General features: G+C 28.1%; 1 protein-coding gene and 1 non-coding gene across 2 annotated transcripts in view; one reads left to right on the top strand and one right to left on the bottom strand.

Moving 5' to 3' along the window:
* Positions 1-3,312: 3,312 nt before the first annotated feature.
* Positions 3,313-27,962, bottom strand: part of LOC109595441 (carbonic anhydrase-related protein 10) — a 171,738-nt gene continuing 147,088 nt past the window's right edge. Inside the window, exons 7-10 of the mRNA XM_020010789.2 lie at positions 22,453-22,519; positions 22,230-22,384; positions 12,137-12,277; positions 3,313-4,069 (exon numbers count right to left, since the gene is read on the bottom strand). Of these exons, the coding sequence (XP_019866348.1) occupies positions 4,001-4,069; positions 12,137-12,277; positions 22,230-22,384; positions 22,453-22,519 (432 nt within the window). The 3' untranslated portion in view covers positions 3,313-4,000. The remainder of the gene's footprint in view (positions 4,070-12,136; positions 12,278-22,229; positions 22,385-22,452; positions 22,520-27,962) is intronic.
* Positions 23,392-23,498, top strand: LOC126266335 (U6 spliceosomal RNA). The gene has a single exon (XR_007548752.1). It is a non-coding gene; the product is annotated as a U6 spliceosomal RNA (small nuclear RNA).

The raw sequence follows: 27,962 nt of genomic DNA on the forward strand, positions 1-27,962 counted from the left end.
TGCCTCCCTTCAGACTCTTGTCACTCCTCACTCGGCTTTTAATATCGTTTTAAAATATCGCGAAAATGGCTTTTCGGTTTTTTATAATGTGCGCATAAAAAGCCGCGTATTGAAACGTTTTAATAACCGGTAATGAAGCCAAACAGTATTTTTTATATGTTGAAAGAAAATCACACATTTTATTTGGGCAATAAACCCGCCCTAAACATAGGTGTGGACAGTATTCCGATAATGAAAACGTCTACTATATTTTTTCATGACCATTTTGATTTATTCCGGGGCATAAAAAACTTTATTACGGTCACGGTTCTCTCCAGCTTTATGAATTAGTTTCTTGCTCATACTTATCTGTGACATTTACAGCGTAAATAACGACTCCATATATAGTAAATTACGTCTTCAAGACGTCCTGCGAACGAAAATGCTATCTAACTTTAATTAATTTGTTATAAACATCAATATATATGCGACAGTTAAGTGCAAAAGTATATTTGAACATTTAATATTATGGTGGTTTTATTTTATTTACACATTACCAGCAGTCAAGCTTGCTACACTTTCATGAATAATAAAAATGAATAAAACTTTTCTCACCTATCTTAAGTTTGTTGGGTGAAAGTCACATTTATCACACCATATTAACTATAATTAAAGATGTTTTATGTTGTGTAAAATGCATGTATTTTTAATTACTTGGAGTAACACTTTAATTAAAAACTGTTTGAATCCCAAATAGGCGAGAAGAAAGTATGTTTTATAATTTCAAAAAAAAAGATATTAATGGTCGATCAATATTTATACACATTCATTCGTTCACAGAATGGAAATAGGGCAGCCGATTTGGTTTTGAAATCGGCACCTAAACACAAAAGCACATAAATTAAACGAAAAATAATTATATAACCGACGGCGGCGTCCTATTGAAAATATAATAAATCAAGGGAAGTCACATACACAAATCGAAGAATTCAATAAAATCCAATACATTGAACGGGATGGGAGAGCCGGTGACACCCATATCTCATAACTCATGGCCTGAATGCATTTTCATTTCTAAATCATTTACACTCTGTTGAGTCTTCTAAACCATTGTCATATTTCGCCCTCTAAACTAGTCACATTATTTCATTTCAGGAAACTTTATATTTTATTATTGTAAATCGAATGAGAAAGACTGTCGAAACGGCTCGCAGGAATTTCATTTTTCATCAGACAATCCTCCTTTGTTAGCGTATATGAAGGAAATAGTTTTCTTAACTGGCATTTTAATTGAATCGGTCCCATTAAAGTTCCGGTTACGTTTTACGTCCTCATGTACAGACATCTAAAGGAAATATATTTTTATAATTAATAGTACTACCCCAAATTACTTTTGTTTTATTACCCAAAACGAAAAATATTATAATTGAAGGATTACAATTATTGTCCAATAAAAATGATTTTATTTGACATCTTAGTTTTTATTAAATACTTAAATCTTCGTTATTTTTATGTTTCTCCTGTATAATTAAAAAATGAATATTTTACAACCCAATCAAACATAATATTGGTTAAATTAAAATTTTAATTTGAAATGTTGGACTTGGAAGTTTTAAAATCATTCAAATATTTTTTATTTATCTTTAATTTTATTCAATATTTAAAGAGGTTTTGGCTTATTTTTTGTGTAAATTATGTTATTCCATATTTTTAAAGTTTAATTGATATATTCTTAATTTATTTACATTTCTATTCCAATATTTTCAGATTATTATCAAAGGGTTATCATTTTTTGTAATATTATAGTTTAATATATTTAAAAATACTTTTAATATATATTTTTTTGATAAAACATCTTTTTGAATGTCAATGACATAGTTAAGAATCATCTGATCTAACCTATTCTAACCTATCCTATGCTAAAATAGGATAATATATTTTTATATCAATAATACGCTGCAGTTCTTATTAAACACTTTAATCTTCGTTATTTTTATATTTCTCCTATGAAATTAATAAATAAATATTTTACAACTTTTTAAAAATTAAAATATTTTATAACTTTTTAAAAATTATTATTTTTTTAATCTGTATATATTATATTATATAAATTTTGGATTACGTAGAAATTTTAAAAACAATATTATACTATTTAACAATTTAAATTATTGAAACTGAGAATACATAATAAATTATATTTTTTATTTAATAAAATATACTTTTTATTAAATATTCGAAGAGGTTCCGATAATTATTAAAAAAAAAAAAATTAAATATATATATATATATATATATATATATATATATATATATATATCTTTAATATATTTTAAATAATTATGTATGTGCGTATGTACTATTAATTAATGGTTTATTCTTTGTATAAATTATGTTATTTCATATTGTTAAAAATCATCGATCTAACCTATTCTAATCTTCCCAATGCAAAATTGAATTATGTATTTCATAAAAAATGTGTTTTATATCAATAATATTTAACGTTCTGGATTATTGGAAATAAGGTTATTGAACAATGAGAAATATTACTTAATATAATGTATTATTATTCTTTTGATAACCTCAATATAATCAACACTCTGCTAAATTGGCATATTTTAATATATATAAATGTGGTAATGTGTTTAGTAACAATAATATTTAATTGTTTCGATTATCATCATCAATAAAATGTATTTTTTAATTAATTTCTTTGTTTTTCTTAAGATATTTGAAGTTAAACTTCTATTTATAAGTTTTGACAATTTTTAATATTATTTAAAAATATTTTTTAAAAGTATTATTTCATTATGATTAATTAATATGTTTAATTAACTTATTTTTTACTTTTTTGTGTATATTTTATTGATGTATTTATTTTAATAATTAGTTCCAAATATTCCAATTTATTTTTCAAGATTAGAATCAGATGTTTTTAATACTCTCATTGCTGTAACAAAAAAATTCAATACGTCCAATATCAAATGAAAAAACTGTACAACTTGCCGATCAGTTTATATTCGGAATTGAAAAATAGGAGCATCAGATCGAGCTTCATTAAAATTAAACAACAGACAAAAAATGTTTACGTTAATCAGCGGCGAATGTATGTAAAATACGCCGATATGTAAATGTCGTTGGGTCCGAAATGTAGTGCGAATGTAGATTTGCGAAAATAAAACGCGAGAGAATCACCTTTCCTATCGGAAATCCATTCGTTGGGATTCGGTCTTGGATTTTGCACATAATTTTCAATATGGTCCAATTACGTAGCTACGTATCGTATTAGGCATATTGCGGACTGTCTTTTTGGCGGCTTGAATAAGAGACGGTGTATAGAATAAAATTTTTTATTGAAAAACCATTGAACAAAAATAAATTACAAATTTTAAGCATCGTTTTCCATATCGTTTTAACGGTTACATAAATCATATATAAAAACGCTATGCTAAGTTACATAGGTTATACTAAAATATTCTAACAGGAATCAGTTTATGAAAATTAGCGTCATTTAGGCCTTAAACGAAACCATTTCATTTAATCGTTTAACAAAAAGAAACATGACTCTATCTAGAGTTTCACTATTCTAAATTAAAGCATCTCTATTTTAGCTGTCAGAGTGAGAAAAATTAATAATGATCTGGTTTTTATTTACACTTTTATTACGTACATAGAATCCACTATACTTATGATTCAACTATTTTATATTTTTCTTAAATATAATGATTATGGAAAAAAAGTTGGATGAGACAGATTCACAATTTTATCCAGTTCACTATCATTTCTCCCCCATCGACTCCCATTATTAATATACACATTATTTATAATTCAGTCATACATCATATGTATATTTATTTGCAAAATACGATGATATGTTTTAATTTTTATATTTCCCTTTAAAAATTTTCACTAGAACAGTTTTGGTCGCACCATTACTTTGATATATCAACGATATGCAATTAAAGTTTTGTACACTTTTTTTTTGGAAATGTTCGATCTCACACTGCACACTCAATCACCAACTTCAATGCTGTTTCCAACTGTTCGCCTTGTAGTAGACGTCCTTGTACATGCTTGGACACTGCTTGCCAGCCTGGAACAAAAATGTTTTTAATTATGGTAGTTCGAAGACAATCCATAACTGTTAACAATGGAAGAAAACTGGTAAAGTTGAACAGTAGTTGCTTATTAATTATATGAAATTGTGTACAAAGACAATCATTAAATTGGTTACATATAACTTGCAATGTTCCTCATCAATGAATTTTAATTAATTGTTCGAAGTGCTTTGTTAACAACGTTACTTAAGTTCGTGGGGGTGCATTGCACTATTGGGAATTCCCTAAATAGTTTAACATACGAATACATACATACGACATTAGCTTACAATTCCCGTCAAGGTAATACATTAGTATGGTATTGTTGTCATAGCGGCGCACAAATTTGATCGTCAGTCAGTTAGTTAATCAATTGTGGTCTGTGTATGGTTTCAGTGCTGATTATATAAAAAAATTAGCTGTAACCACAAGTCGAATAATAATTTCGTTGCAATCATCATAAAAAGATTTGAATTTTTTAAACGATTTTGGGTTAAAGGTAGATGCGTTGATTTTTGCATACATAATAGTATAAATATTTATGTTATGTAAAGTAATTTAATCACCGATTCATATTATATGGTAATTGGAATTTGCAAAATACGGAATCTCTAGCGCTGTTAATTCGAATAATCAATCATTGACGTGCAAATAATTCCCAAGTAGAATTGATTTATTGGTCATTAATTAACAATACAATTGAATGAGCAACACTAATATAATAATATCGTCAAGCCCGAACATACAGGTAATTTCACATTTGAGAAAAGCAAATGTCTAACGACCTATAAAATGTTCATGTGAATTCATCAATTATTTAGTTTAAGCGTTTGTTTACCAATCAAATATCATTTATAAAATTGTTTATCGACTTTTAATGAACAGCACTATTTAATAATTCACAAATTTTTGATATTTAAGCCAAACATATCAGAGACTGAACATCATAATATCAATTTTGTAATAATAATATTACTAGTTTTTTAATAGGAAAACATTAAATATTTTAGTAACTTTTAATTAGTAACTAGTTGGTTAAATTAGTCCAGACAATTTGAACTAAATTAACCCAACCTAAATTATTATAATATTTATATAAAAAACGTACTACGTATATATATATATATATATAAAATATATATATATATATAATATATATATATATATATATATATATATATATATATATATAGTATAATACATAATAATAAATTTTTTATTGGTACAAGTACAAAATAATAGCATATTTTGTACTAAGTTTATCTAAATAATTTAAGTTAATCTTTGGATTTTAATTAAAAAAGTTGTAATTAAACAGAAAAATCAGTAATGTCAATGAACTATTAATTGGTTAAGTTGTATTTTTGTATAATTAAAATAATTCTATGTTATTACCACAGTGAAGTTCATTCATTCATTAATCTATGTTAATGTAATTTATACCACTATATTTTTATAATTATGATTTTATTATCATAGTGAAGTTACATGTTGCATATACCTACGTTACTTAATGATAAAAATAAGATTCTTAATAATAATTCTAATAATAATACTAGGTTTTATACATAATAAATATTTTAGTAACTTAAAATTGTAGATAAATTAAATTAAAATTGTAGATAATCTAAAGTAAATTATTATAATATTTTTAAAAAAATATTGCTATGTATTGATACTTATGCATATTAATACTTAATAATAATAAACTTTCAATTGGAAGTATAAAATATGCTAAATTAGAGTAAATTTATCTAAATAATCTAAGTTAACCTTTGGATTTTTAGTAAAAATGTAATTAAAAAGAAAAATTAGTAATATTAATGAGTTATTGATTGGTTAAATTGTATTTTTCTATAACTAAAATAATATAATTCCGTGTTACTACAGTGAAGTTCATTCATTAACCTAATATAACCTAACCCATTATTTTCATAATTAATTTCTTATTTTTTCTTTTTATATTATTTTAAATAATTTTATGATTCTGATTTTATTTTATCAGAGTGAAGTTACATATTATATATATTTATGATACTTAATGTTAAAAATAATACTCTTAATATCAATTCTAATAGTAATATCAGATTTCCAATTGAAAACATAATAAACATTTTACCAAATTTAATTAGTTCTTAAAATTGCAGATAATCTAGGCTAAATTATACTAATCTAAAATTTGAATTTCAATATAAAATGTTATATTTTTTAAAAATTACGCTGGTTTTTGTATTTATACGACCTATATACAGTAGGAAAAGAATTTGACCCGTCTGAATGTAGAGAAATACATCATGGACGACAGAGACAGTATAACTCTGTCTGGGAGACCGATTGTCTCTCGTACAAGATATCTCTCTCAAGATTCAGATGGATCAAACACTTTTCATACTGTATATAATATTGTTAATAATAATAATAATAATAATTTAGTTACTTTTTAATAACCACAGAAGTTTCTTAAGTAAATTTAAATAATTTAAGATAAATTAATATAACCTTTCGATATCAATATAAAAAAGTTGGTGTTTGTAGAAAAATTTAAATTAACACTCTGGGAATTATTATGTAACAAAACTTTATCATTTAATAGTTTTATTTATGTTGAATACTTATAATACTATCTTTAAATATAAATAAATTGATAGTGTCGTTAAATTACAGATTTTATATAAAATATTGAATTTCTTAAAAATTATATTGTGTATATACGTACGTACTACTTATATACAGTACGAAAAATACTCTCCGTGTCTAGATATTGTAAGAGATGGATGCACGACAAAGAGAGTAAAATTTTGCCCGGTAGTAGGAATCCCCACTCTAAGAGAAAATGCGCCGTGCTAGTGCGCGCTTGCGCACAATATAAATTTGCGAATGCATTTAGTAACTCTCCATATCCGTAGGTTAGGTATATCAAAAACAAAAATAAGTATTCTAAAAATAAACTTCTTTTTTCAAAATAAAAATGTATCCCAAAAATTAAATAAAATAAATAAATGCATAAATAAAAAAACTAAAAACAATTAAATAAAGTGTTCAAAGACACCGTCTCGTCTGCGGAGACGAACTGCATGCTAAACGCAGCAAAACCAAATGATCCCCTCCAGTCAGTCCGGCCCGCCCACATAATTGCATGTATATCTTTCTTTTTTGTTTACAAAGGGGTATTGATGTTCCGTCTCAATACGCGAGTAGACACGTTCATCATTTTTGATACTGTATAATAATACAATACTTTTTTAACAACAAAGTAATATTTTATTACTTAATCTAATACTTCAATTGGAAGAATACAAAATATTTTATTAACAAATTTCTTCCTGTGAATTATTATTTAACATAATGGCTTTCTTATTTAACAGTGTCATGTTGAATACTTTTAGCACAACCTTTAATTATAAATAAACTGATGGCGCCGTTTTTATAAATATATAAATATTTTTAATTTTTAATGTTGCTTAAAATATAAGCTGTCTTAATGTTATCTATTTTATTTATACTCAGTTTAATGTCATTTTTATTCCAATTTATTTTTATAGATTATTGTCAAATATTAATAAGTTTTTTATAACTTTTTATTATAATAAATTTGACACAAGTTTTTTGTAATTTGCTACATTTATTTCTTAGATTACGTACTTACATACACGTTAATCTGTTATTCAATGATCATTAATTTAATATAACTTAATCATGTTTATGATTTTCATATTTGGTAATATTCTTTGTGTAATTCCCTTTGACAATATTTGAGAAACTTAATTTCTAATTTCCAATTTATTTCTTACATTAGGATCAAATAATGTCAAAATTTTATTCAATCAATTACAAATCATTAAACAAATTTATCTTAGCATAACCTAAGCAAAATTAATGTAACATCTAAATTTTAATGTAAAATGCTGTAGCAGGTAAATATTTTAATAATCTTAATATTTAACATCCTGAACTATATCCGCATGGATTATTGGCCCGAACAGTGTTTGCGTATTTATTCAACCCTCCACCGAATTCCCGCTCAATATTTGCTAAGGCCACTTTGATGGATGCTGGCCATAAACGTAACACCGACTTAGCTATGTGTTTGAAGTCTGCGGATCGTAGATACGGTTTGATGAAGACTGTAATAATTATTGACGAGCCGGCATTATATTATGGCGGCAGTTTACACGGCAATATATTAATCGCGTCTTGCGTTATCAAGCTCGCATAATCGCGCTTGTTACTCGACAATAAGATTATCGTAAATCATGGTAAGCCAGCTGTCTAAACATTACTATTACCACAACAAACAACTTATTATGCACATGTATGCAACTCGTCTTCCAACCCTCAAACTGTCACATTAACTTACCAACATTGTTCGCCTCCTTGTTGCGTTCATAATTAAATGTTCTTCGTAATATCATTCTCTTAATAAACTTAACTCGTCTGGTTATTCTGTATAATGAGTCCAAATGGCTGAAGCTACGGACTGGAGAGGCATTCATCAAGATACTTTTACGACATACCCATTGTTAGTAGAAAATAATATTAATAATAATATTTTACAATACCTTATAAGAAAGTTTTGAAACGTGTATCTCTAATAAAAGAGAATTGAGGAGGCTCTTTGGAGCTGCATTCATAAAGATACTTTTACCACACACCCATTGTTAGTAGAAAATAATATTAATAATTACAATATCACTATTATTTTATAAAAGTGTTTTGAGGTGTGTACCTCTAATAAAAGAGGCCGACTAGTTGTTGGTTCACGCGTTATTAATTCTTCACCCCGGCCCATGATACAAAACTAGCGATTTGTTCGTGAATAGCGGGCAGAACTTTTAATCTGGAAATGTCAAATCAATTTCAATAATCGCAGTTAATGCAGTGCGGAGCGCCGTATTCCCGGACGTTGGTTTTCAAAAGTCATCCCACTCGAAATCGTTTCATGTCGTCGTTGTGTTGTAATGCCGTCGGATTATATTTTTAGAATACCGCGTAATTGGAACTTTTATTATTCATGTTTTTATCTATTTTGAATGTTGGCTATAATCATTCGTCGATTCGTGATCGGTTTGTGGAAAATTGCTCCAATTTCCTGTTTTTGTGCATCTATAGGCCATTATCAGATTTTTCTAATTATGCTTAACCTTTTCAACTGTTTTTTCTTTAAGTAATAAGTTTTCGTCATTGTTTTATAATAAGAAACGGTTGAAATAAGTAATGTAACTAATCTAACTTTATTTAGACAACATTATCTAACTTGACCTAACCTAACCTAACTAATTTTAACCACCCATCAACATATACTGGATATTGTATATAGTCATGCGAAAAATGGTCCTAGAAGGATAATTTTATATAACAACAAAACCTAATTTTATTAACCCAGTCTCAACTCCACTCAATTTAACCTAATTTAATCTTACATGACATAACCTAATCTAATGTAAATTAACCCTCCGTTAACGTAAATTTATAATAAAAACGTACATACATATTAGAAGAAGAAAACTGTTTTTAGAAGTTTAAATTTATATTACTAACTTAATCTAAGTTCTAATTAATTCTAACTAATGCAATTTAATGTTCCGTTAATATTAACCCATCTAATTCGATCTAACCTAACGAATATTTAGTTTCCATTCACTTATACTGATGCAAAACTAGAAGTAAAAATAAGTATATACTCAAATATAAAAAAATAATTTAGAAGGATAATTTTATATCATAACTCTATTTTACTAACCTAACCTAACCCAATATAACTTAACCTAATGTAATCTTACTTTACATAACCTAATCTAATGTAATTTAACCTCCTATTAACGTGAATTTTTAATAAAAACGTAGATACATATTAGAATAAATTAGTTTAAATTTATATTACTAACCTAAACCTAGTTCTAACCAATTCTATCTAATGCAATTAAATATTTTGTTAATAATAACCTAATCTAATTCGACCTAACCTAACCTAACAAATTTTTAGTTTCCATTCATTTAGTACAAAAGAAGAAGCAAAAACAACTCTAATTTTACTAACCTAACCTAACCTAACCCAATATAGCTTAACTTAATCTAATCTTACATTATATAAGCTAATCTAATGTAATTTAAGCTTCCATTCCAATAAAAAGGTATATAGTAGGAGAATAAACATAAATTTACGTAATCTAATGTAATCTAAATTAATTTAGTGAGTTACAACTAAATAACTAAGGCAATTTCATTAATATTAACCTAATCTAACCTCATCTAACTTGACCTAATTTAACCTAACTTATCCTAATGAATTGTAAGTTTCCATACACGTATACTAATACAAAAGTAGAAGCTAAAATAAGCACATATTGAAATAGAAAAAATTATTTTAAGGATAATTATTAATTAAATTAACCTAATATTAAGTAATTTTTATTTTTCCTTCATATAAATTTGTATTTTGTACAATAATACAAACAAAACATAGCCTAATCTAACCTAACTAACTTAACCTAATGTTCTATTTTCCATTAATGTAAATTGAAATAAAAACTACAGTATCTACATATTGTAATAAAAAAAAATGTAATCTAACTTTACCTAAGTACCATAATGTATACTAGTACTAAAAGTAGAAGCAAAATATTGTACTAAATACATTTTGTAATAAATAATGAATGATTTTAGAAGAATAATTTTGTATGACAAAATAATATAATTTAATTAATATAACGTAACTCAGTCTAATTTTACAACATCTAGCCTAAACTAACTTAACTAATTTAGGATTGTGTAATTTAATCTTCCATTCCATTTATGTTGATTTGAGGCTGTATTACTTACATACTGTAACAATTTTTTGGTAAGATAATTGTATATTAGAAACTTAAGTACATGATTTAATGTATTAATAATATTAACTGGGAAAAAAAGGAATAGTACTTATATTATACAATTTAAAAACTTAATTTTAGATATTTTTACATAACACAACCAAATTTCGTTTATGTCACCTAACCTATTTTATCGAATCTAATATAACCTAAGCTAACATAAATTAACCATTTGTTAATATAAACCGGTACTAAAAACAACAGAATGTGGAAATTGATTTTAGAAGGGTATTTTAATATTTGATTGTTGAAACACCAGCAATGTTTAAAATAGTTAAAGGTTGCAAATTATATACCTACCCATTAATAGATTAATGCTTTATTGTTGACGTCGATAATTAATATTAGATAGTACATCAATTTAATTATTATTATTAATTTTACTACAGCTTATAATTAGGTTCGAAGTTAACAAGTCACATCGGCTATTGTGGTCCTAAGCCGTGGAGTAAGCTGCAGTTAATTACAATATATTGGTGTTTGTAATGTATTCAGTGCATATTAATTAATTTCAAGGGAATGTCCAATAATTAATCGCGTAATAATTAGAGTTATTTATTTAAAAAATAATCATCACATCATGAAGCTGTAATTTGAGTTCACATTTGCATTGATGTAGCCAGCCGTAACTAAATAGAGCGAAAAAAGGGAAATGGATAATTGTAAAAATGTTATTTTATAATCATGTCCTGAAATGGATTCATATTTTGCATGTCATATTAGATGAGCTGGTTCGCTCAAGGCGCTGCGTTCAGTTCAAAGTAATTTGCTATTTCATTATCTACCTCTTTTGTCTGAGTTAGGAAGGGCCACATTATCTTTAATATTATGAAAATACAATCTTGTGTGTGAGGATTTAAATTATTCACCGCAACAAATTGAATAACGTGTTTGTACCGGTGTTTAGTTTAATGGAAATACTGCAACTGACGTCCTTTGCTTTAAGAAAGTTACTTATACTATTTTAATTAGTAATTCGCTGTAGGTGCTAACTAAGGAAAAACCATCAAAATCTCCTTTGGTGTGAAACCTCAACTGTTTATTCACCAGTCAATCCCCGCTTATGGTGGCAGCCAGTCAGAAATTCATTTAAAAGGCGATTAGCACAATTGGCTTTGACATTTCGACGCGAAAATTTAATCCCAATTCCGTGGACAAACAGCCAAAGAGAACGGAGAGCGACGAAATACTTACATCAGCACGCTGCTTAACATTGAAGTCAATATTTGTCCTCACTGGTCGGTGATGAAGCGGCTGCGGCGGTCTAAAATTGTTTCCCAATGGCGCTTTGGGATGTTTGGCATCTCCCTGCATTAGCCTCCTCAGGCTGTGCATCTGCAAAGAAAGCAAACAATGAGAAAGACCCTTCGCAACCCCTCCTCGCGCCTACATGTTCGTCAGCGTTTTAATTCCCCGAACCTCGTGAACAATTACAGTGGGTCAACATTATGCGGCCCGAGTGATTAATATCAATCCGGATCTGCGATTTTGGTGGTCTCGTGTTGATCCTCGGAGCGAGTGCCGTCGTATCACGCCATAAACATGCTAATTGTGTCGATGGTGTCTTGAAATTAATTGCGATTTGTCTGGCTGAAACGTTGCCAGATTCAATTTTAGACAAGGGTTGATTAGGTGATAATATTCGAAGGGTAACCATGTTCTGGAGTGAAAAAACCTCCTTTGAATTGAAAGTAACTTAGGACAATAACATTTTCAATCTAAATAATGATCTAGATTAGAAATTGTTATAACAACAGCCACAAATAGACTTGAAAATTTTGTAATTAATGAACATGTTCGATAAATGAATGGTATAGGTAGGTTTTGTCAAATATTAAATGATACATATGATTTCATTAAAATCCCACGTAATTATTTGACAATTTGGCGAGCCTGACTAAACTTAATTAGCATAAACATTTGAAACACCTTTATGCAATTATTATGATCAATAATTTCGTTTCAACGTCAGACTGTTGGTTTGTTCATTTGGTTAAAGTGACATTTGTAACATGTAAAATAAAGTAGAATCTATAATATAACAAGTATAATTTTGCTTATTTAAAATATTATACAAGGTTTGTATATCCTCAGGGAACATTCTTGATGCATATACAGGGGCATATGCAGTGGTAATGAAAATATTGTAGTTTTAATAGCAGAAGAGTTAGATGTTTTTAAAGTTGATCAATAGAATACATCTTTGGTAATATTAAAAATTTTTGTAGACAAATTGTTGTCTAATTGTTTTCTTGAAAGTTCATCAGAAATAAAGATGATCCTGAAAAATAGAGTCCGATTCGATCAAATCCGGCCATTGGAGAATTTTTTGAAATTTGAAAAAAGTCAATTTTTTAGTTAATTTTAAACATTTTTATATGGATTTGTAATATTTTGACTTATAAATTGACAATCATCGTCATAAGAATTACGATAAGATTATTAATGATAATTGAGGTGTTCCAAAATAAACCCTTATTGGGATAAAAAGCAACTAAGAAATGAACAGGGTTAAATATTAAAAATGAACTTCCATTCGATGTGACCCCATTGAACTAAACTGGCACGTTTCGGCGTTCGTCTCAATCCACGTCCAAATATTGGGTTTATTACATCTAAGGCCGTCATAAAAAGATGAAATGGAGATTTCGAAATTATGTAAACAGTCTCTTGGTCCCCGTTAAAATTCCAGGCGGCGCAAGAAAGTAAAAGTTACACGGTAACTTATTGTTTAGCCGGTCCCCGTTTTCGCAATCCGGATCGGATATCGGAGCAGTCGTAACAATAAATACGCTAATCCGACCTCGTCCGCAAATCGTACCACTGTGATCGTAATCCGCTATTCAAGAGAGGGCAGACTTTTATGCGGTCTCTCCACGGTACCGCTGCTTCTTCTCCCCCGGCTCCATAAACTCATCTCTTTTATTCACATTCGCTCGTGCGTGAGGCGTTTTTAAGACCTTGTTTTGCGCCTGGTTAACTGTATTGTGATTATATTAAACACGAATTATACTCTACTTATTCATTATCTCAAATAAATTCTTCCCCCTTTAAGGCGATTAGATAAGTTTCGCTTCAGTGCCATTTGTCCTTTTTTTATGTTTTGCTGTTCTTTAAACTTATATAGGAAATTTTTAGATATAAAAATGATTTCAATAAAATTAATACTATATACATTGAGTGACCCATTTAAGATGTAAGACATTTTTGCAAAAGGTATACGTGAGTAAAATCTTGTTTTATGACCTCTATATGTACATTATAGAGGTTAGGATATTACTTTATTTTGATTTTTTATATTTTCTAGATATTAAACAATTGAAAAATATGTTAATTGATTGAAGACAATTTTAAAATAGTAATTTTTTTAATTAATTTTGTATACTGTTTGAAACGCCTTTTTTAAAAGAGATGTACGTGCTAAAAATTTATTGCTCTTATTTGTTGGCACACTATATTCTATATAGGTTGAAACATTCTAGCTTACTTTTACTTTTTTTATAAATTTTCTAGATGTTAAAAAATTTATTAGTATTTTAAGTAACAAGATACTGAGTGAGTCATTTAAGAGGGAAACACTATTGTAATTTTTTTATTCGTAACGTTTTGCCATTGAGGTATATGTGATAAAAATTTATTGCACTTATTTGTCGACACATTGTATATTATATAGGTTGGAACACTAATTGATTTTGACTTTTTTTAGCGGTTTTCTAGACGTTAAAAAATTGATTGATTGATATTATATTAAAATTAATTTGTAATTATCATGTATTCAGTATGTATGCTTAAAATTTGATATACTTATTTAGTAACTTTAAAGGTTGAAACATTCTAGTTTATTTTTTTTTTTTAATTTTCTAGACGTTAAAAAATTATTAATATATTAAGTAAAAAGATAATATTAAAATAATAAAATTTATTTCTAATTACCATCTATACTAGGTGACCCATTTAAGATGGGCACACTATTATATATTTGTTTGTTTGTAACGTTTTGACATTTTTAAAGAGGAGTCCTTAAAATTTGTTACATTTATTTGTTAACACACTGTATATTATATAGGTGAGACACTAATTGATTTTGACTCTTTAAAAAACTGATTATTATATTAATTAATACGATAATGGTAAAATTAATTTGTAATTACCATATATACAGTATATATTCTTAAAATTTGAAACATTTATTTAGTGACACATTGTATACTATGAAGGTAGAAATATTCTAGCTTATTTTTACTTTTTTTTACATTTCTAACACATATTAACATATTACGTAAAAAATAATTTTTAAATGATAAAATTAATTTCTAATTACTATGTATACTGAGTGACCCATTTAATATGAAAACACTATTGTATTTTTTTATTTCTAATGTTTTGCCTTTTTTAAAAAGGGTATACGTGTAAAATTTGTTCCAATTATTTAGTGACACAGTGTATACTAAATATGTGGGGACACTAACTGATTTTGACTTTTTTAGAGGTTTTCTAGATGTTAAAAGATTGATTAGTATATTAGTTAATAAAATAATTTTAAAATGGTAAAATTACCATATATTGGGTGATACATTTAAGATGGAAACATCCTAAATAACTTTTTTATTTGTAACAGTTTGTGTTTTTGAAAGGGGTATATAAGTTTATATACGTTGGGACGTTTTAGCTCATTTGGACATTTTCTAGATGTTATGTAGTATATTAATTAATAAAATACATTTAAAATATATACAGAGTGATTTTTAATTAAAAAAAAACTAAATAAAAGACAATATAAATCTTATTAAAATTTATTCATTATCCGTCTACTAAATATAATTTTTAGTAGTATATTTTAGTTTCATGAAAAAAAAAAAAACAATTTCATCTATAAATAAAAAGTTTCAGGAGTGTTTTCACTTTAAGTATTCTATAATAATAAATATTTATAAAGTAGTTTGTTAAATTGATTCCTTGATTGTGATTATTAGAACAGAGTGGAAAAAATGTCAGTGTAGCAAAAAGTAACCAAAAAGTAAGTTATCAATAAAAACAGGTGGCATAAGAAACAGTACCATTAGCCAAGTAAAAGCCAACAAGAGATGTATTAAATAAAAATACATACAAATAAATGGTTGTGGGTAAACTTAAATGCATTTTTAAAAGACTCGAGCTACCCGAGGGCAGGATAAATCTAATGATATGGTGGTTTATAATTACTTCTGAAAATCTCTTAAATTTACGCCAGAGTGCGACGGCGAACGGGACGCTCCTGCAAACATAAATCCTGCCGCTGTTCAGGAAACGGAAAGGAAGCCTAACTAAGAATTACATTTATAACTTTTGCTGTTTCTGGCAAAATATGAAGTGACTCATTTTATTTGAATTAAATTAAAATTTCATAACTTTAAGCGCATTACTGCTGTATAATTCATCGTACTTACCGGCGGAGGAACGTGAAACAATTTGGTAACAATGCTTCGTACAATGTTATTAATAATTGTGGGCGAAATAAAAAATGTGGCATAGGAATAACGGAATGGAAGGAAAACAGAACAATTTATCGATGAATAAGAAATGAAACACTTGGCTTGGCAAGCGTTCCATCAATTATGAACGGTGCAGGTAAAAATATCGTGGCGTGTAACGAGGGATGGCGATTTTCCCGATAATCAACTCCCATTACATTATCGATGCCGTCCGTTCTCTATTCCGTCGGAATTCACGCGTCGCCGTCGCGAACGAAATCTCGCACGGGGCGCCCCCGTTATCATAACTATAACTCAATCTCTCATAACAGATTCCAGCAGGAAGCGATAAAAAGGCAAGATAAAGTGTACATGTTAATCCAACGCGGTCGTTCGCTTCGATCTACCGTGCCACGTTCTACGTGATTCATTGGTTACGGGAAATAAATTATCTTAGCTCATGACGAGTCGGCACGCAGCTACCAGGAAGCACTAATAAAAGCTTCATTTGCACAACAATGGCGGGCAAAATTATTCTACTCTATTGACGCTGCATTGTGGCCGGTTTCGGAGTGACGATTGATTCGGAATTTTCCAGTCGGCAACACGTAAAAAATAAATATCAATTGTCGTGCGAATTTATTATATAACCGATGGGAACGCTCGACTCGGTGCGTTTGCACAATGTTCACGTTTTGTTCGTGCGACTGCAGCTGAAAACCAAATATCCTAGCCTTTTTTCGGTTCCGTCGAGCACGATTTATAATCCGATGACTCACAAAATGCCATTTGGTAGATCAAATACACGATTACTAACAACAAACATCTCTCACATTTACTAGTTGCATTTTGTGGCCTTTTTTGTTATCGACTTTTGATATAAAGCCAATAAATTATCAAATAAAATAATCAATTAATTTTAATTAACTTTGAAATTGTTTTATTTCCAAGATATAGAGTGTCAAAATCGACATTTTTTTTTTCTTATTTATATCGAAAATCTTGTTGGAAATGGTAAAAAATACTGTGAAAGTTACAGCTCTTAATATTAATATTAAGAGGTGTCGCATCGTAAATTTTAATTTCCCATTTAAATAACACGGGAACAGTGTTCTCTTGGATTTTGAAGTTTTTTAACTCTCGTTGGAGATAATATTTCAAAATGATCAAAACAGATTTTTATAGAAAATTTAACGCTTTACAAAAAATGTCTCTTACAGTTTTTTGATGAAAGATGTAAATTCTTGGGCTAGTGATGAAAGTTTTGAAGAATGTGTGCAATTTTTTACGAAATTAACGGTCGTAAATGATGTGGTGGAGCGTGGTGTTGCATTGATTGAACAATACAATAAGTGTTTCACGAAAAATGAAGAACAATTATAATACTTATTGCTAGTTATAAGTGAATACAGAAAAAAATTGCCAAATTGTAGTAACAATATACTACTTTGATTATAATAAACAATCAATTTCTGTAGTAAAAATCTATTTATTTAAATAAAATGCTTAATTTTAAGCAGTAAAGTAACATTTATTTAATAAAATTTTTAGTTTTCAGCAGGTAACTTATGATCTGTAAAAAATATCAAAAAGTTTTTCGGAGACAAATTATAGGAAATTGAATTCTCTACAAAAAATATCATATAAAATTTTCCCATAAAGTTGATGGTTGAGTCAGGAAATGAGAAAAATATCAAAATTTTAAATCAATCCAACTTTAATGTTAAATAACTTTTGAAAAAATGAATATATCAAAAAACTGTAAGAGACAATTTTTGTGGAGCGTTAAATTTTCTATAAACATCTGTTTTGATCATTTTGAAATATTATCCCCAACGAGAGTTAAAAAATTTCAAAATCCAAGAGAACACCGTTCCCGTGTTATTTAAACGGAAATTAAAATTTACGATGCGGCACCTTTTAATATTAATATTAAGAGCTGTAACTTTCACAGTATTTTTTTTACCATTTCCAACAAGATTTTCGATATAAGGTGAACAAAACTTGGAAGTACCTAAAATACGTCTAATAATGAAGAAATTTAAATAATCTATTAAGATTTTCATATTTTTTGTATAATTTAGAAAATGGTACTCCTGATTATGTTTAATGTGTATTTTATTCAAATATTAAAACTAAAATATCTGAAAAATCTATAGTTTTAGAAAATATTCAGTGGTGTATAAAAGAGGCCGAGAAAGAAAAGAAATTCCAAGAAACTATGCTGCTGTATCATTATAGATTTATTACATTGAATGGTAGATATATATTAGGAAAGTAATGTTGCTTTCTTACATTAAATTCAAACGAATAAAGTTTTATAGTCTTAATTTATAATCAATAATAAACATGGTATGTAACTTCTTTCATACAATTTTGATATATTTTTAGATCAACAAATCAAAAATATAGTTTTTTGACTTTTATCATTGTTCTTATTCAATTCAAATAACATAATAAGATTAATTATGATTAACATTCACTCCTTAGCAAAACCACATCGAAATATTCCAAGAATTTAATCATTATAAGTTGCAAAACCATAATTACCTAATTACCAGCGACAACAAAGAATATAATACGTCGCGAGCTCCGGCAATTTGTTAAGTGCCCCTCCATATGAGATAAACATCGCGCTAATAAAGTATAATTATGCAAGCAAACCTTTCATTAGTTAAAAGCATCTTATTTAAGTTTAAATTAAGTCCGGGGATGATTTACGCGCGTTCCATTCCGATTTTTTGCAATTAGCCGTCCCCGGTTTTTAGAACGGGCCGGTTTGTCGACCGTAATTCCCAACAATTGCTACTTTAAATCAGTCATTACGCGAAATTTATACGGCCGGGGCTCGAGAGGCGGACAACGCACCCGAAAATTAATATCAATGGGTCTGGTAGTATTCCAGAGAGGATGAGGGTCACTTAAAAAAAATATAGGGAAGAGGAATGAAATAAGAGTGATTCATACATAATTTATTTAATTATTCCTTATAGGAGTTAAGCTATGTGATGAAGAACTTCATAATTAAAAATAGGAACAAAAAAATTAAGAATAAAAGACCCTAAAAAATTTGAATAACCAAAAAAATCTGGAGTACATATGGAAACTATAGAAACAATATAAAGAACCTAAAAAATAAGCTCAGAATTAACTAACATATAAAAAGTATGAAAAAATCTAAGGTATCTAATATAATCTTACTTCAGGGAATTTAATGAATATAGAAAATTGAAAGACTTTAAATTTAATAGTTCTAGAAGAGAAATAGTAGAAGAAAAATACAAAAAACGGAGAGATAAGCCGTGTATAAAAAGTTTTAGACAATTTAAAGTATCTATAAAATTGAGAGACTCTAAAATATTTAAGGAATTTAGAAGACAAGTATTAGAAGGACTAAATTATTACATAACCTAATCTAACCTAGAAAATTGAAATATATAACAAATTTAGAAAAATAATAGAAGAAAATACAAAAAATCGAAAGAATTTAACTAACCTATGAAATGCATGAAATAATCTAAATTTTCTAACTTAATCTAACCTAACCTCAGAGATGTTAAAGTATTTAAAAAATTGGAATACTTTAAAATAAATAAAATAGAAATAATTGAAGAAAATACAAAAAACATAAAATAGTTAACTAACACATAAAAATCATAAGAGGTTTTAATTTAATATAATTTAATTTTAAAGAATTATAAAGCAAAGAAATCAACTAATAAGCAAATCTGAAGAATCAAGAATTTGAAAAACTCAACTAAAAAATCTAGTAGTGAAGTAGTTCAAGATAATTCCACCTAGATAATTCAAATATACTAATTAAATTAAACAATCCAGTAAAAAAGTATTAAAGGGAATTCAAAAAACTTAAGAAGTATAAAGAGACTAAAAAATTTGAAAGATAACTAAAGAGCCTTAGACAATTTAAAGTATCTATAAAAGACTTTAAAACCCAAAGAAGTTAACTGACATCCAACCTTAGAGAAGTTGAAGTTTTTGGAAAATTGAATGATTCAGAAATATATAACGAATTTAGAAAAATAATAACAGAAAATACAAAAAATTTTACTAATCTATAATCACATTAACATAAAAAGAACTGAAATTAATAAACCTATAAAAAACACTAATCTAAAATATCTAACCATTACATATTTTACCTCAACCTAACCTTAAAGTTAAAGTTTCTAGAAAATTGAGACTAAAATAATTAACGAATCTAGAGTATTAGAATAATAATACAAAAATCTGAAGGAACTCAACTAACCTGTATCCTAAAGTATCTAACCTAATATAACCTCAGAGCCTTTAAAGTATCTGGAAAACTGAAAGACTCTAAAATAAATAAAATAGAAATAATTAATAAATTCAAAAAACCTAAAATAGTTACCTAACATAAAAAGCATGAGAGGATCTAACTTAATCTAATCTCAAAACATTACAAATGAAAGAAATCAACTAGTAAGTGAACATAAAATATCTAAAATGAAAAAAAAAAAAAAAACATTTGATAAATTTAGTAATCTAGAAGTAATTAATTCTAAAGATAAAGATAATTGTATCTAGGTAATTGATCTAAATTATTTAAAGACTCTGGTAGAAAAATTTTAGATAGAATTTTAAAGAAAAAAAAAACTAATAGTTAAGAATGAGTAAGAAATAATAATTGAAATGTTTAACAAAATTGTAATAATATATAAGTAAATATATTACTGGATTTCGAATAAAATGTGTTTCACCCACGGTGCGACAAGTGAGATGGTAAAGCCGACGTCGTTTGTCGAGTTCCATACCTGTTGCACGATGTAAATTGGTTTGTTCGAGATCGGGCGTCGCGACGTAGTCTCGCTCTATACGTACGTCAACCTCACCAAGTGCGTTGCCTTAATTTAATAGCAACACAAGGGGGTTAATCCTGACGAAGGTTTAAACGCATTCTTGATGCTTGTGGTTAAATATTAAGGGCCTAAGAAAAGCCGTATTTTCAATAGGTGGTGTCGTCATCTCGTCATGATTTTAGACCAGTAGATTTTTTAACAAACCCTTGGACATCTAAAAGAACTTAAAGGTTTAAAGACGAAGTCTACGGAAGATAATTTCAGAAGTTTTAATGCCAACAACTCCAAGTTATCGAGTTTAAACGTTGCAGATAGTTTGAATTATCTAAAGCGAACAAAAAATATTAGAACATCAGTTATTCTGAAAGTTTCTAGAGAGATCAACTCCCGAACGTTCGACGTCAGTTCATTGAACCGCATGAAACATCCATTAAAACGTGTCTGAGTTAAACAATCAAACAAAACGTTCTGTTGTTAAACCTGTGCCAATAATACCTCTTCCGCATCGTGCAATTACACTCAGCTTTTAGTTATACGGCATCACCCCCTTACATAAACAACGGGGCACAAAAGAGGAAGACGTCTCGAGTGGCTGTTGCCCTGAGAGTTCTATCCCCCTAGTCGCTAAATTGACCGGTCTCCATAACAAGCATTGCGGAGGGTAGAACCAAGACACTCCGACGAGATCATGTGTAAATCTACGTGCTAATAATCACGTTTCCGTCCCAGACCCGCCGCGACGAAACCGTGTGAAACGTGGCAATGCCATTCGCTGTGTATGCGAACAGTGGGGAAAATTACTTTGTGCTTGAGGGGGGGGGTTATGATCATCAGCTTCGCCTCCTAAAGTTAACGTGAGACGTTTAAACTTTTACAAGGATACCTAGAGACCAGACATTGATGAAAATTGTAAATTGAGTATCAAAAAATTAAGACAATACGAGCCATAAAACAATTCATTCAGTGACCCTCAAGGTTATTAAAATGAATGAACGTTACCTGTTGTTTGGTGATGTAGATGGGTTTGTTGAGGATCATCCAAGTGACAGTTTCATGACAGGCGGGCATGGTGGTTGAGCCGTCGTAGGTCATATAATAATCCGTTTCGGGAAGCAGCCCCCTGACCGATAACCTCTTCACTTCCACTTCATCCCCTTTAAAAAAACAACAAAACAAAACGTTCGGGTAAAGTGAATTGTGAAATTTATCGCAAATTACTTACCTCCGTAACGTATTTTGTCCAATTGATCCGTTAATATCCGCAGTTCCGGATTTGATAAATCTCCCAGCTGAAACAGAAGGAGGCGACGATGAAGGAAAAATTGTGTTAATTAAAAATGTATTAGGGCCATTTTCCAATTATATTCAATCGCTTTATTTTTCATTCGAGGCTTTGCCGCTCTGTCTTAATTAATAATTTACTCGTCAAGTTTTCCTTAAGTTATATTTAATAGTTTTGCATGGAGTTTAAAAACTATTCAAGAATAAATGAGTTCCAGATTAAAGAAAAATTATTAAAATTAAATAATTTTTTATTCATTTAAATTTATACAATAGAACAATTTATGAATTTAAATTGGCAATTTATAATAATAAACTTTTTAAAATATTTTATATATACAGAGTGATTGACTTAGGTTATTGATTATAACTTTATGTAGTTTTTGAATTTTTAAATTTTGCATCTTTTTGCAAATAAAATGGTTATACCATGTCATAATCTAAACAAATAAGTTTTTAAATTTTCTTTATTTAATTTTTGACAGATTGATGGTTTAATTAAAATATCTGTGAAGTTACCAATTATGATGATAGAAGAAATTTCTGGCATATTTGCTCCTATAAGAAGCTATTATTAGTATTCCCAAATCGTATACGTAATTTACGTTTATATTTGTGTACACCAAAATATCCATAACTTTGTTTTTTTAACACAATCTTACATTTATAAAATCCACCTAATAAAAATTTTTAATCAAACATTTTATTGCTTTACTAAATTTAATTTTCTTAATTAAATAATTCGTAGTTACACGCACGGAACACAAATTGTAAATTTAATTTATTTATTGGTAATGTGTATATATACATTTTGTATACATCTCACCGACGTTGTGGCAGGGCTGTTTCGTAGATATACAACCTACGCAAGGTTGCCAATGTACTCGCTTCGGCGGTACATATACTAAAATTGGAACGATACAGAGAAGATTAGCATGGCCCCTGCGCAAGGATGACACGCAAAATCGTGAAGCGTTCCACATTTTTTTGACGAATTAAATTTAAATTTATAAAATTAATTTTTAAATGTTCTTTAATTATAAAATAAATTAATAATTTTCATGTTTAAATATATAATTAGTATATTTTTGTGAACGTGATTTGTTAATTTAGTACACGATATAAAAGTATCTGCTTAAACAAAAAAAAAAAAAAATAATTTATTATTGTGGCTACAATATACACTCCTGGACAAAAGTTTGGAAAAATATATATTGAGTGGTCAAGAAAATGGTGCCAGAAAAATAGGAAATACTTGTTTACAATAATAATGTTAACAATGTAATAGATATAATTGTTGTATTTTATTATTTAGCTTACCTAGTGTTGAGCTAAATATGTAAACTCAATTCAAAACACAATTAAAACAGTTAAAACATTAAAAGTCGCCCTCATTAAAAAGGCAGTTGTATGAACTCGTTCAGCGTTAATTATAAACGAAAAAGGCAAACAAAGAAAATAAAGTGTTCATTTGCTCGAATCCCGACTGGAAGATTTTTCTTCGTTGCTTACACACACATCAGAGGACCAAATGGACTTTGGCCTTTGTGTTCCATTCAACCCGTGCTGATACAGAATACGTAAAAAATTCATACAATTACAATTGCAACGTAAAAGACCTGGACCGGAATCGAAACATTAAACACGGTTCGCAGCCGCCGGAGGATGAGGGCGAAGAAAAAAAAAACTAATTTCGGAATTAATTAAGTAATTTTAATTAGTTTCACTTCTGACACCCTGATGAATCTGTAACTACGGGAAAGTTCATTAAATATATAGTATAAGCGACTCTCGATGTTTCTTTGTCCCGTACCGGTGTAAACCGCCAGCAAAATACACAACAGCAAACTTATAATTAAATCCAACGGATACAACCTGAATTATTACCAGTGACACTCAACGCCGATTGTTCGCAGCTACTACTTGAAATTTATTGTGTAAATTATATGCAATGTACAATTTTAAACAATAAACTTTTTTATAAATATGTAATTAGAAAATGGGAGTTCATAACTTTAAACGGAGTGCTGCAAATTATAATATTTAAATTGTGTGTTTACTCACAAACTGTGTAATTACACAGTTAACATAAATACATTTATTTATGTTAAACGGATAAACCGATTTCCTATCAGGGGTTCATGTTATTACAATCATAACTTAAATAAACAAAAATTAAATATCCACATATCCACAAATAATTTTAAATCATTTGAATTATTAATAGTATATTTAGAAAACATTTTCCAGCTATGTGACATCCATTAAATTTCTCAAGTGAACGAACCGTAAGTACCAGCATTACAATTGAATAATTTATTTTCCTGTTTTCTTTAGATTTCTATGAGTAAGCACTAAACAAACATAAAAGACCTTTTGCAAAACCAGTAATTCCAAATGTGAAATTCGATTCCCTGGGTATCTTTTGATCTACATTCGGAGATAAAATATATGGGTTTTATCTCTTTTATTCGATTAATTAAAACGTTTTAAAACGCCAACCACTTGTCAATAAATCGTTTCAATATACATATATTTGGTTTAAATGTGAGGTTTTATTAAATACTTAATTAGAATGCGAACAGAATTTATTGAATTACTTTTAACCCAGGTTTATATACGAATGTATTTTACATACTAAATTTAAACACGACTGAAAAACTGTAGAAAACTGAGATTTTCTTCATTATTATTATTTCTTTAGAAACACCTTGTATAGAATGTATCAAAATTTAAAAATAATATTTAACATTTTATATTTAAACTGAATTTTTGTCTTTTCCTGTTGTATTGATAATTTTGGGTATTTTGTTGTAGGAATGTATTAAAAATAATTTTTAAAATTTTATATTTAAACAGAATATTGTATCTCTACTTTATTGATAAATTTGGGTATTTTGCTATAGAAATGTATTTTAGGATAATACATATCAAATTTAAATAGGTTATTATTGTACAAAAATCTAAAAAAAAAAAATAATTTTGGAAATTAAATTTGAACATCTGTATTGTTTTCAGGAAATATTTTTGCATTATTGGATATGTTCTAACTCTCGCTCAAATTTTGACCTACTATAGAATGTATTAAAATTTAAAAATGTTTAAACTATTATATATAAACAAAACTTTCGATTTTCTCTGTTATTTTGATAAAAAAATAATTTTTTTGACAATTTTTTTCCTTGAATAGAAGCATTAAAATTTAAAAATATTTTTTAAAATTTTATATTTGAACAGAATTATTGTCTTTCCCCGTTGTATTGATAACTTTGGATATTTTGTTGTAGGAATGTATTTTAGGATAGTAACATATCTAATTTAAACACGATTGGACCAAAGGTTATTACAGAATCTGAAAAAAGAAATTTTGGAAATTAAATTTGAAGACCTGTATTGTTTTCAGGAAAAACTTTAGAAAACTTAGATTTACTTCATTATTGGACATGTTCTACCTGCTCTAAAATTTTGACCATCTACTATAGATACACCTCGAGTAGAATGTATTAAAATTTAAAAATATTGTTTAAATTATTATTCATAAACAAAACTTAATTTAATTTTCTTTGTTATGTTGAAAAAAAAATTATTTTTATTCTCAAAAAAATTAATGTCTTTTTACAATTATAAATTCTTTTCCTTTTAATGAGTATTAAATACATCACATCTATAAATTCTATAAAAAAACTGTTGTATATAGAAGAAGATACTTTAAAAATCATTCATCTTAAAATAACGTCAGACGTCAAGATTTGCCGCAATTGTGAAACAATATGACTGTTTAAATTTAGCGACGACTTCCGTTACTTTTATGATTGATGCTGGTGTCGCACACATTCCGAGGATATTCTTATTGTTTTCGCGATGCAACATACAAAATGGAATCAAGCCAATTTTATAAAACTCAAATATATAACGTTTTGGTGTGGGAAAATAAGAAAAAGTTATAATGGAAAAACTTATAGATTTTTTCTTAACCAGAAACCTAGTTTTACGTTCTAGATTTATTTATGAATCAAATATGAAACGTTCACCTTTTAAAATCACAATACACAAACCCGCCGAACGGATGGAAGCAACTCGAGTGCAAACTTGCAATGCACAAGTTCCGCACGAACATTTCGGATTAGTATTGGTAATTTACGAAGTTAAATCGGGCGTGAAATTGAAAACTAAGCGTTAATATTACTAAGTAGATATTAGGCGACTAATTTGGATTAATTCTGCTTTGTATTATGCTCGTTTTCACAAAATTCCGGCCTAATTATGTTCAACTATAAAGAACCGACGATAAAATCGCGTCGCATGTTAATCTAATTAATTAAAACTTGTTTTGTGTGTTTAATAATTGTAAGTTGTAAAAATTCATGTCATAGATAAAAAAATCAGAGATGAAGGCGTGTAATCTGTCTTGAAGAAAGAGGAAAACGTGGTACATAAGTAAATTACAATGTATAATGTATAAGGGAAGTAGGTAAGATCGTCGTCTGGGAGTCTGGGTACAGGCAGCTGTAATGAAAAACACAATTATAATAATGACGGCGGGAGACACGGGCGTAATTTGCATGATTACTTGGCGGCTTAAAGAGTGTTTTAAAAGTTGGACTACAATACAATTTGCATAACAAGAGGATTTCGCCCTACCTCCAGCCACTTTCGTTTATGTCTCTCTAGCCACTTGAACTCGGGAAGATATGGCAAATTGTATCGTAATTTTATGGCGATTTTTGGCTGAAAGTGGATTACAAATTATCCTATGCATATTTACTATGCTTTTAGCTTCTGCAAGGATCGTAGGAAAGCTTTTAAAAACAGTGCATATTTATGAGCAATTACAACCTGCTTTTTACTACACATTAAGTGACTTTTATAATAAACGTCAACTTGTAATTAAAAACAGGATGCGGAAGTATCTATCTATGCGGGAAACCATTACGCGATTTTTCAATATTAACGACTACTTTTCTTAGATATGACATGACTTACACTTTTTTACGCCCTTATATTTTATATCGGTTTTATGTTGCAGAAACATGTTACATTTTTTATAAAGAAATAAATTAGTCATTAGCTTATGAAACAAAATTTAAAAAATATTTCATTATCTCAAAAATAAGTTTTCTTAATAATAATAATAATAATAATAATATTCTAGGTAATTTATTGAACTATTGTAATTTTTTTGAAATTTAATTAGCATATTTTAAGCAAATAAATTTACGGCGCATCCGCCAAAATTTTAACAAGGTCAATGCGATACATCAATATTATTAAAAATTATTATTATTATTAAAAATTATTATCTATATTAAATATCATTATTATTTAATAGTATACTATTTATTTTTTAAATTTAATTAAAATTTCTGTGGTAAAAATGATATTTATATTTAGCAGGTGCATTCGCCAAAATTTTAATAAGAATGTGATAAATATTCTTTATATTATTAAATA

The sequence above is a fragment of the Aethina tumida genome, chromosome 7, assembly GCF_024364675.1.
Source record: "Aethina tumida isolate Nest 87 chromosome 7, icAetTumi1.1, whole genome shotgun sequence".
Classification (NCBI taxonomy): domain Eukaryota; kingdom Metazoa; phylum Arthropoda; class Insecta; order Coleoptera; family Nitidulidae; genus Aethina; species Aethina tumida.